Here is a 12,901-nt window from a genome sequence, read left to right as displayed (position 1 = left end):
ACTGAAGAGCAGAGCAAGACGATCATCACTATTCTTTTTTAAAAACATAAGACCACCTGATCTTATTCTCAAGGAAAAGTATCAGATACTTCCAGATTTTCTGTTCTGCTTCTTAAAGTTAGGTACTTTGCATTGAAATGCAGCACAGGATAATGAAATCTCAGCGTTCACCACAAGATAACCTCTTTCCCTTCCACCTCCATTTCTTGGAATTCCACTTGTCATTCTACCTGGTTGCTATGGCTCAAGAACTTCAGCACTTACTGACTTAACAGCTCACTAACAGACTGTTGGGCTGTTTGTTGGACTGCTGATTGCTTTTTCTGACTAGTAATCACATTTTCCTGCTTTTATTTAGGTCTCCTCCATTTCATACTAGAAAGAATAAAAATGCAACATTAAAAATTAGAATAAATATGTAGAATATTGCCAATAATGTTTTGAAATGTATCTTCAAATATCCATAACTTTCTATGTTTCACATAACTTATTCGTTCAGAATGCACCCTGTCTATAACTAAAGTGTCATATCCATGTGTAAAATACAGTAGAAAATTACCCAACATTTGTGAATTATTTGCACACCCTAAGCACTAATTGAAATGTCATTGTTGTATCCATTACACCCAAAGTGTCAAAGAATAAAGCTGGGGGAGGGTGATGAGCAAGAACATAAATCACAGGCCTCTCAGCCAGGCCTGGAATGTGCCTGTGACAGACCTTATGAATGAACTGCAACAGCAAAGCAGTCTCTGAACAACATCTTGTGACAATCCCTTATTCCACAGATTGTAAGGCATCATTTGCTGCAACATACTATTCTGCCAAGCTGCCATCTTTAAACTACTCAAAAGGTCTCTGTGCAAAACCATTTTTTTCTAACATGCTTTAAAAGTGTTATAGAAAGAATTAAAGTTTATTCTATTTGCGGTTGTACATATTTCGGACACTAGAAACAAAATAACACGGTGGTAACAAGCTTTCTCTGCTGTTATGATATTAGTTCAGAAGGCAGATAACTGTCTAGTGTATGCACCAATTTGACTTGTCTAGATAAATGATTATGATACCGGTATTATCAATGTTATGGAATTTGTTTTGCAGCTGGGATCTTTTTTAAAAACTAAGAAACCACACAAATGTGCGTATACATTCCCCTACCCACCTACTTGAAAAGAACTCTATCAAATTTGCAATACATACATGTATAATTTGTACTAAAAATGTCAAAACATCATCTGTGTACTTCTATTTGGCCAACTTCTGCAATCACATCATGAGACAAACTTTAACATCACAATCACAAATACTTTTTTCAAAACAGACTCTGATAATCCTGTCAGGTCCTCCCATTGCACTGAAAGGCCTCAAGGCTGCATGAGGAAGGACTGTCAGAAAGATGCCTGCCTTGTTACGGAGTTTAGATGTAACATGTATGGAGTTACATAACAAACAGGGCAGGAGGAGGAAAGATATGTTTGTACTGAAAAAGTCACAAATGCCCTTTAACTCTATTCCCACAAGAATCCTTTATGATGCTCACTAAATTACTTGAAAACAGATTTCCAATTTCCCATGGTGGCTGCTAATTAAGTAGTCATCATCAGTTTTCTCATATGCACACACTAAACACCTGAGGATTTGCAAAACTGCCACTTTTTACAGCAGTCACCAAAATCGAGGTCTCTGCTTCAAACATATGAGGAATGATATTTTAGAAATAAATAAATAAACAGGGAAAAAAAAGAGCATAAGAAACTAAAGATATGAATTTAAAAAAGCCCTAGACAGCCTTTTTGCTGCATCTCAGCCATCAACCATAAAAACAGACATAAAACCTATTCATACCACAACGTTACGAAAGTAACTTCCTTAATACAGAGTAAGAGCTCACCCTACAGTGGCGAGTTCCATGTAAAACATGATAAAATTAATCCTGCCTTCAGTGCTGGATTCAACCAGTTTTATGAAGTAATTCTGATGCTGTATTTTGAATAGTGAGAATAAAACCATGTCTGACGTTTATTAAATGAGAACCACTACTTACAGTGAGTAAGGCAATAGTTTTAGGAGGGACAAAAACCTATGTAACAACACAATTAAAACTTGTATTGTAATAAATACTCCCCGGAGGGAAAACTAAATTTCACAGACTTTTGACCTTTCGGTGCACAACTATAAAACCATAATATTTATATAGTGGTTTGGGGCAATTCTGTGCTAGACTATGGTCTGTTTACGGGACGTACTGATTATGATGCCATTAGCAGTAACAACAGATGGACATTTCAATCAGATACTAAAGTTTAAAATACATATATATAAAAATTTTCCCAGAAATGTTAACGTAATTAATCATAAATACTTTTACAGGAGGCTGTAATGCAATAATATTAATAGAAAAAAAAGGCAAAGCTTTAGTAGATAATGGAAAAAGATCACTATATAGCTTACATTAAAGATTTTTTTTTTGCAACGCTAAGACAGACATGGATAGGAATATGGGAATATCTACTTACATTCACACTGTATCACATCTAAATTAAACTGCTGAATTGCTCCCATGCTTATTTGTTTTAATTCACTGTCCAGTAGCATCTGCATTAGGGATGTTGAAAGATGCTGGCAGGCTGACATGCAAGCTGTCTGTGCCACTTTTCCCTAGTAGAAAGAGCAACAGGTTTTAAGATAGAAATAAATGTTATATCAATAAAGAACGTCTTATCTGATTTGAATTTATTATACAAAGTCTTAATGATGCAGGACTTAGGTTAGAAGAAGAATGATCACACTTTTTGTTATTTCTTTGGCCCATTAGCTTCGTTTCTATTAAATCAGTTAGGGAACTAAATTAAATGTATGTTAAACAATCAAACAATCACTGATACTTCTTCCAGAAATCCAACAGTCTTCAAGAATACAAGGACATATCCCAACGTGGAAGAGCATAATAACAATGTAAACTGCGGAAGCATGAGCATGGATTTTTTTTTTTTAACCCAAACAGAATGAAAGCAGGAATGTAAATCAACAAGCCACATTTTTAAGAACAGTCATTAATAAATAAATAAATAAATGTGTATATATATAAACCAAAACCATTGCTTTCAGCTGGGGCATTTCTCATTACAGCTTGTGCTACTTAATTACTTGAATTCCATCCCAAAGGTTGTTGCTAAATTATTTTAAATATTCATGCTTATCCATCATCTTTTAGGTGCTTAATAAATCAGTGCTGTCGGTAATCAACAACTTGCAGAATGAAATGCAGCCCTCTGCTGTACAAAATACAAATAATTCTCTAATCACAGTTTAGCAAGTAACATTTTTTCACCTCTTTACAATGTATATGTAATTGAGACAAATAATTTTCCAAACCAGAGACCAATAAAACAAATCCCAAAAATCAGATGTTAATTTGATAAATTACTATCAATTTCATACAGAAAATCAGAAAAATATGGAAGTTCTACCAGAGAAGAAAAATCAGTGAAGACCAGATACCTGATTAGATGGCAACATTCTATTCGTAGCACTGCGATCTTTAAGAGCAGAAACACCTTGGTTTTCAAATGCAATTATATGAATTTCTGTCTCTGTAGTTTTATGTACTTAAACCACGCTTTTCAACTGACATATGTTATGGTATATATAGAAGCAAAGGTAACTATTAATATATTTATATGAAAGAAATCATAATTATGTAATCCACCTACTGGGCTACAAACCACTACTGTTGTATTTGTATCCATCAGCAAAGTGATGACACCTATTCTCTAAAGCAATGGTTCCCCAACTGTTTTCTGCAAGGTCAGGATGATCAATTCACTGTTGACTCAGAGAAACACATATAAGCAATGTAAAATGGGAAGGACTGACAGCAGTTCACTTTTCCAAAAGTTTGGAAAGCTCTCTCTAACATCTGAAGAGCCAGATCTTCCCCTTAATAAGACAACTTGTACATAGCATTGTATTTTCATGTATACATATTGCACATAAAGCACATTTGTCCATAAATATTGTGTACTTTAAAAATCCATGCTTTGTTAAAACATAATAAAATGTAGACAATACAATGTAAAATGTTCATTCTCTTCATATGTCAAACAGAAACATTAAAGGGCTTTTGCTAATACCTCTTTGGCATTAAGAAACCTTGAACTGTTAGGAGCTTTATATCTAAAATGAGATGTCAGTTTCTTAATTGAACATCTCAGAAAAGCAAATAACATTTTTGACCAAAAGAGATGAACTGACAACAAGGAATGTAAGAAACAATGCAAGAACAGCATGCTTAAGTCTCCCAAACCCAATGGTAATTACACTGGGAGACATGCAGCTCTATTCCCCAAGCAGAACAATATCAATATGAATGAAAAAAAAAAAAAAAAGAGGACCAAAAAGGGGGGGGGGGGGGGGGGGGGGGGGGGGGAAGAAAAAGGGGGTGAAGAGGGGAATTAATGGGCCACAGTTCATTTAATTACAATGTAGTAGGTTTGAAATACTTAATGGAAATGTCATTTTGATTTAATGGAACAACTAATGCATCTCTGTTTAATGTACTGCTCCATCAAATCAGCTCCATGTCCTATTTATGCTGCCACTATAATGTAATAAAAGTTCAACCAGATTAATAGGTTGTCAAGAAAAATTTTAACATTTAATTTGTTTTATATGCAAATTATGCTTATTCCCTCCCCTGTTGTTATAAGTAAAAGACAGATTTTTATCTTTCTGACAAACATCTGTAGGTGATTTCTACAATCTGGCAAATATCAATAGTACTGGAGCACAAGAAATAATGGTTACAATACAGAAATGACATAGTAAAAGTCACTTGGGCTTTAAAGAAGTATCAATACATGAACATTTAATGCTTCTTTTAAAATTTCATAAGATGGAAACATCCTAACATTTAAACTATTACCAACTATGCAACTTGAACTACAGGCTTATTGTTCACATGGTTTATCAACAAATAATACAAGTCTACTATGCGTAGTTTACACTTAATAAATCACTTGATTTTCACAAAACTAGAGGAAAAAAATGAAGCTAAATATATCAACCTAAATGCTGAATTTTAACTCAGAAAAATACGAACTTTACTGTTATCCTCCTCAAAATTCAGTGCTTCCCAGTGCAAAATGCGCTGGATGTACAACATACAGAAAATAATACAATTCAAATTTGGTTGACAAATGAGTTCCAATTAAAATCTCTTTCCAAATTTCCATCATTCCCCAATTAATCAATTACTTGCCATTTTTCATAATGCATTTTAAAGAGGAAATGTAATGACTTGTGAACATAAAAATAACACATTTCCAGAATGAAACAAATCTCAGTTAGTTTTAAAACATAATATTTATTTTTCGTTTTTAAGAGGGGGTGGCTGTGGCTACTGTATCAAGCAATTAAATACCTATATTCAGTAGCATGCAGAGATTCAGGAGGCTTCTCACATTCGTTCCAGTTTTGCCTCCCATTTGGGGAACACTACTATTATCTCTGCTCTGCCTATGTTAATTGCTGCTATCTACAAAACCTATTCTTCCACTCAACCAATGTAAAGTTTAAGAAACAAGGACCCTATTCTATAAGCAAAAACACCTGCAAACAGTATTAAAGGCAACTGCTTTTTAACCCTGTCTTCACATTTTGCTGAAATACAAGTTTGTAAAAAGAGAAACCCCTTAGACAAACTTCTTATATTTCAAAGGAGCTTGTAAAGAGAATCTGCTGACATATTAAATCCTTTTTTATAGGGCCCAAAAGCTTTTCTCCTAAGAACAATTGCAGTAAAGAGACATTTGGCTCCTAGGAAATTCCCAAAGGGTCAGCCATATGCATCCTTCCATGGCACCTTCATGGTGCTGCTTTCTAAGACCCACGCTAGCCGTCTCAAAAGCAGCTTTCATCATTCACTATGGTGTCAGTCAATATGATTTATGGACTGCATTCAACAAAGTCAAAGCATATAGAATGAGAAATATGACTACAATCTGCTAATTTGTTTTGTATTGAGCCACTTACGAGTCAAAGACCTGATGTCAGGCTGAGACCAGCAACACAATTAACCGTCCAGTGACAGATTCATCCATCCTCCCTGCCAGGCTGTGCCAATCAAAGACAGCATGAAGCGGCATTTGGAGAAATCAGGGAAAAAAACACCATTCTCTAAGTAGCCTATGGAGGCTTTTGATTGACAGTTTTTGAATATAGCTGCAGAAAACCACCAACTCTTCACCCTCACTGCAAGCTGTGAAATTAGGCTTTTGCTGTCAATCACGAAAACAATAAAATAACACAAACGGCCATCATCAGCATAAAAGGAGATAACAAAACTTATCTGTTAAAACTAAGAAATTAAGCTTAGGAATTAATTTAACATTATGAAATGACAAATAATTTAAAAAAAAACAACTTTCTGAAACTGGAAAAAAACAAAACAAAACACCCAACTGTTAAACATACAGATTTCATTAGTTATAATAACTGGTAAGTGCATAGATTTTGTACTCTTTGCTTTATCTGCTTCTTTGCTGCTTATAGCAGTCCACACATTGCATATGAAGACAGTTGGACTTGATGATCTTAAAGGTCTTTCCCAACCTAAATGATTTTATGATTCTAGTAACTAAAGCAAGAATAAAATACAACTTTTTAACTATTGATAAAAAAACAAGTATATTCAAAAACACAAATAGAGTTTTAAGACTCAATTTTACTGCCATTCTCTGCTCCAAATTCTAATGAAAATAGTCAAAAATACCTAACAAAGTAATTTGTAATTTTAACTTCACACTGGTCATTCTTTCCCAAAGAGTTGTCCAATACTAACTTTGTACTGACAAAGCATGCAAATTGTGTCTGGAATAAAAGTTCAGATAATTTTAAACTTAGATTAAAAACCCCTATATACCTTCTATAATTTCAATTTAACTTATCCAAAACAAGAGATATGATTACTCTTTAGCTGTTTACTTTCTACCCAGTTCAGGCCCATTGCTTTTTTTTTTTTCTGTCTGAGCCAGAAAAGGTTTTGAAATATGAAGGTTTGTCTTCTTTTTTCCTATTCTCAGAAGAACTCTGCCTAATACAGTTTTTCACTGCAGTGATGATGAGACAGGTGGAATTTCCCATAATCTACTAAAGCAGCTGTGTAAAGTTAGGAAAAAAAATCATATGCTACTCACTGAACTGAGTCTTCTTTGATTAGTGAAACACGTGTACTACAACGTCTTTCAATAAAGACAGCCAAACTTTTCCTGACAGGGAAGGTGGCATAGGAACTTGCTTTAAAGAAGCTACTGTGTGGAACTCACATCCTCTCTATTATTTGGAGTGGTAAGTTATCTTGAAAGAGATGAGAACAGCCCGAGAGGCACAGATAGAAAGACTCTAAAATAAAACCATAGCTGGAATTCACTCTTACTGGGTCACTTACTGAGACTGCTTCAGCTGTGACTCCCAGCCACAGCACATCAGCTCCAGTGTCCCAGCCTCTGTAAGACACAGAGGCACATTCCTCAAGGTGCTGCTGGCTTTCTAATGAGATCGCCAATCTTAAGACCACCCCATTAGAAATAAAGGAGAACTGAACACACTACTAAGGACCTCTAATGTTGGAAATTGATCCTTAATTTCTAACAACTTTCTTTAAAGCACACTCTTTTGCTGATGCTGTAGAGGAAGCATGCTAGTTGGGTGCGATAGGCTCTATCTAGGCTGAGTAACTAAATTAAGCTTTGGTTTTATCTGATGTAAAATACCAGGGTAAATTTAGGTGCAAACTAAAAATCCTGAGAAAACATTATAACCATCCAAAATTAAAAGGAAAAAGAGCAAACATAATATAACTTTATATACATCCAATGTATTTTCTTGGCAGTCAGGAATAGAATTTGCTATTTAATGGATGCCAGTCAGCTTTACAGACATTCTCCACACACTCTAACACAAGGTACTTTGGATCCACTTCCAACTTCCTTGGAAGTCAAGACACCAAGATTCCGTCTACTGTTTTTGGCATCTAATCTAAGAGTGCTGTCCTGTTAGAAAACAGTCCAGATGTCTGGCTGCCCTTAATACAAGATTGTAATCTACACTACAGACAAATAATAACTGAAGTTTTCTAATGCTACTGTTGAAAATTACTGACAAATACAGCAAGGACTCCTAGACAATAACACTCGTACTACCATTTGTTTTTTTTTTTCCTTTTGACTGATACATTTTATTTTACTTCTAAAACTTACAGGCTGGGAGATGAGTGGTTGGAAAGCTGCCTCGCAGAGAAGGACCTGGGAGTACTGGTTGATAGTCGGCTGAATATGAGCCAGCAGTGTGCTCAGCTGGCCAAGAAGGCCAACAGCATCCTGGCTTGTATAAGAAGCAGTGTGGCCAGCAAGTCTAGGGAAGTGATTGTGCCCCTGTACTCGGCTCTGGTGAGGCCGCACCTTGAGTACTGTGTTCGGTTTTGGGCCCCTCGCTACAAGAAGGACATGGACGTGCTCGAGAGAGTCCAGAGAAGGGCGACCAAGCTGGTGAGGGATCTGGAGAACAAGTCTTACGAGGAGCGGCTGAGGGAGCTGGGCTTGTTCAGCCTGGAGAAGAGGAGGCTCAGGGGAGACCTCATCGCTCTCTACAGTTACCTTAAAGGAGGCTGTAGAGAGGTGGGGATTGGTCTATTCTCCCACATGCCTGGTGACAGGACGAGGGGGAATGGGCTAAAGTTGTGCCAGGGGAGGTTTAGGTTGGATATTAGGAAGAACTTCTTTACCGAAAGGGTTGTTAGGCATTGGAATGGACTGCCCAGGGAGGTGGTTGAGTCACCATCCCTGGAGGTCTTTAAAAGACGTTTAGATGTAGCCCTTAGTGATACGGTTTAGTGGAGGACTTGTTAGTGTTAGGGCAGAGGTTGGACTAGATGATCTTGGAGGTCTCTTCCAACCTAGACAATTCTGTGATTCTGTAAATTGTTTTAACATAAGTTGAATATTTTAACTAATAGGATAAAATGACTGCTTCGTATTTGCCCACCTCTTACACATGTATTTAAAGTGTGTGATTTACTGAATGCAGGACTACGAGAATAGATCTGTGGAACAATTAGATACTGAGTTTCGAAGCTTTTGCTCCAGTCAGTATCCTTGATCTAAAACATACGATGTCTTGAGTTAATTATTTTTTCCCTGAGGAGATATAATTTTAACTGTAAAAAATACATCTTTGAACATATGAATCCCCACACTGTGTACGGTAATGCCTTATACATTTATTCACTTAAATAGTGAATGGCACAGTGTATATTTGTTCAATTAAGCAGCATACAGCAATAAGATTCAAACACATTAGAGCTGATAAACCAGAACTCTATATTCACAGAAAACTAGTAAAAGTAACAACATGAATTTCAACATTTTCATTATAACGGAAATGCTTATGCCAAATAAATTGATGACCTGAAAACAATCAGAACTTGGAAGAATTTGTAAATGTAATTCATCATCTTCTAAACAAATATATATTTGGGGGTACACATTCCCTTGACTTCTGACAGATGTAGCAGAGGAACGATGGAACTTTCACTGATTCTTTATTTTGTTTTATCGCTCCACCCCTATTTTGTATGCATGCCTTATAGCTGCATTTTGATACATGACCTCACTTCCAAAAGGTCTCAGCCTCCTCTAAATGATCTCATTTGGGATGCAATGCACACCCCACCACCCTTCTGCAAGGTTTTTAGGGCTCCTGCCCTTCAAGTACATGAAAACCCAGTGTTAGTCATTAACCTGATTCCTGCATGCAATCACACAAGGTACACAGCAAGTCATCAGCAAAACAGAAAGATCTTTTTATTAAATGATTAAAAATTGAAGCAATAAGCCTGCAGGCAGTTCATAGTTTTTCAGTTCACATGCTTTTTCTTCATCTTTCATCTACTTACCGACATAGCTGCATGGTCATTGTTGTTATTCTGAGAAGGAAACCAGTAAGGCAATCAAAACAAAAAAATTAAGATGTACTGTCAACATCAAAAAAAAAAAGAATAAAAAATTGGTAGCAATAAAAGGTAAGGAAAAGTTTCAAAAAATAACAATTATATCTACATAATTCCTTCTTTTTTTAAAAAAAGGAAAAAAACCTGTGAACTTTTATAGTATTTTGTCAAGGCCCAACTAAGAGATTATAACTGAAGTAATACTAATTCAATAATAAAATGTTTTTCTGTAATAAGGACAAGTATGCCAAAGTATCAAATTAGCAATCCTTCAAATTAGGAAACATCTGTTGATATGCCTTTCCAGAAAGTTTTCATTATAACAGATAATCGATTCCAAAATACTTTGGTTTTAAAATAAATGCCATGCTTACTGTCATGGCCTATAGAGGCAATGTTTTAAAATAAATGCCATGCTTACTGTCATGGCCTATAGAGGCAATCTGTACATTATTAACTTAATTCACACAAAATTTAGAATGGCTTAGGACAGTACTAATCTAAATGTAACACAATGCATTAATACTTTTTAACACAAAGCTAAAGGTACTATAACTGGAAGATGAAATAAATATATTTTCTTTCCCCAAACTGACACTAAAGCACAGTGCATAAATACAGAGAAGAATACTATGATATAAAACTTGAGAGAAAAAACATTCAGAGATGTAAGATGTTTCTAGCAATTCCATGTGTCTACATTTCTACAGAAATAATTCTGTATAGGCCCATGCGGGAGCACAAAAGGAGACGTCCCCATGTGTTTACACAGCTTACACACACATCTAAAACAAGACAGGACTCTAACTGCAGGAATCTGACAACAGCCAAAAAAATTGTTAAAGAACATAGCATAACACTTTTACCAGAAGACTAGATTTTGAAACAGTATCAAACAGAGTCAGTGACCCTTGAATGAGACTATGGAGAATGAATGCAGCAAAGTAGCGCCCCAAGCCCTAGCACTACAGCACAATTGGATCCACTATGGTAGTAAGAGAAGAGATTCCTCTACTCGTCCCACTCTTCTCCTTAGTAAAATTACAACCAGTGGTCAGAACTTCTGTTCTTTGATTTCTGATTACAGGCATCATTCTGAAGAACTATTTTGCACAGTAGGATGTTTCTGCCAGCAATACAAAATTATTATAGAAATGACACTGTGACATTCTTATTCTGTTAATGAAAATGAATACTAAAATTATTCTAAATTTTAACTGTGCCATATGCTAATCTAGTTTTACCTATGACTCCACAGCACTTACTGTTTTACTGAGTTATGGAACTGACTTCTGAGCTTGCCACAGAAAATATCTTTACTGTAGATTTTTTTTTTCTTAATGAAAATAACTTACTACTACGTATCTAACCAGAATCACCAAAATTAAACTGTATACACATTTTCATATAATCTTCACAGCTCATGCACAACAACATTTATAGGACTGTATATTTCTACAATCTGCCAAGCCAGAACAGTAAGTGATGCACAGGATAAGTCAAGTTAGAAGAACCCTCTTACCAGAGCAGACTAGTAAATCTTACAGCCCCAGCATGTAACCTGGCCAGAGTTTGAAATTACAGAATAACCTCCTCATAGGAACTAGTTTTCTCCAAAGTTTGGCTTGTGCCCCTAGGTGCTTATTTATATTCCCTTCATGCTTTTCAAGTCCTAATGCCATAGCAGCATCCTTACAACCCTCCTAACAAACTATCTCATTCAAGGAAACCACATTTTCATTTCAGCTTATAGAAGAACATTATTTAAATTTCTGTCTGTGCCCCATTTTAGAACAGGTATATCACAACATACACTCATGATAAACTTCTTTACATCTTTCTCTAGAAGCTGTACATCATTGCTCACAGCTGCTGTATGCACACGGCCATTGAGGAGTAGTGCCATTTGTTCAAAGAGTGACAAAAAGTGACAGTGAAATTAACTAACAAACATGCTATTCTTTATTAAAAAATTGCTTGAATTACTTGGCATGGAAGCACATGCCTCATACTTCCATTCACATACACATTATGTGATACATTTTGAGTTATTAAAAAAATAGACTGAAGAATCACAACCACTCAACATGATTTAGAAGACCTGAGAAGCCCGCTATGCCAGCAACTTCAAACTTTGCTGTGCATGGAAATAAATTATCTTTTACTTCCAGTCTGGAGCCTAGAAACATTCTGTGCATTGAGAACTAATTCCTGACAGGCATTACATGTGAGTAAAGCAATCAGACATAAGTGTGACGGTAGCAACCAAGGACAAGCTGATGAAAAGCAGATGCAGCTCAAAAGACTTACTGAAGTTACTCCATACTTACAAAGGTATAAACTATAATGATGATAACTCAAATTAGAAATTGTCTTTTTTATCTTAAAGCAAGGGGAAATCAGACAACAGAATATAACAATGAGCACACAAAACAGGTTGCCAATGCCCTTTTACCTAGAACAAAGTGACAAAGAATATATTTGAATAAGAACAAGGACTTGTTTCAATGAAGCTCATTTAACAAGAATCAAATGACTAACTAAAAAAAACTTTGGAGAACCCAAGGCCTCCAGAATATTCTGCACAAATGCAGGACTTGCACCTATTTGGTGTCCTCTGAATCAATGAATGTGTATACAGAACTGTACAGAGAAGGCCATTTGAGGACTAGCCTGCTCTAGAAAACCACCTATGTTCTTACACAATTTGTAAATTAGCTGTTGTTATAATTATTACTATTCAAAAGCATTTTTCTAATTATTATGATAGATAAGCATCATCAACATAGTGAAACATCTGAAAACACGTCTGTATTGAAAATACTGAAAAATTAATCTGCTAGCATGTATGCAATTCAAAAATCACATATTTGTTCAAAATATCAGTATTTT

At 35.6% G+C, this 12,901-nt stretch overlaps 1 protein-coding gene across 14 annotated transcripts in view; it reads right to left on the bottom strand.

The window, feature by feature from the left end:
* EXOC6 (exocyst complex component 6) overlaps positions 1 to 12,901 on the bottom strand; it is a 93,092-nt gene that overhangs the window by 30,394 nt on the left and 49,797 nt on the right. For 8 of the 14 annotated variants that reach the window (XR_010832694.1, XR_010832695.1, XM_013188987.3 and 5 more), the window contains 2 exons: positions 9,956 to 9,985; positions 2,520 to 2,661 (listed from right to left, as the gene is read on the bottom strand). Coding sequence is in view for 12 of the 14 variants with exons in the window: in XM_013188987.3 (XP_013044441.1) it covers positions 2,520 to 2,661; positions 9,956 to 9,985 (172 nt within the window). In the remaining 2 variants the exon portion in view is untranslated. The other 6 variants (XM_013189054.3, XM_067000263.1, XM_067000264.1 and 3 more) reach the window with 3 other exon arrangements.

Source organism: Anser cygnoides, chromosome 7 (assembly GCF_040182565.1).
Source record: "Anser cygnoides isolate HZ-2024a breed goose chromosome 7, Taihu_goose_T2T_genome, whole genome shotgun sequence".
In the NCBI taxonomy this organism is placed as follows: domain Eukaryota; kingdom Metazoa; phylum Chordata; class Aves; order Anseriformes; family Anatidae; genus Anser; species Anser cygnoides.
The sequence above is the reverse complement of the archived record's forward strand: the minus strand, read 5'-3'. Positions and strand labels throughout refer to the sequence as shown.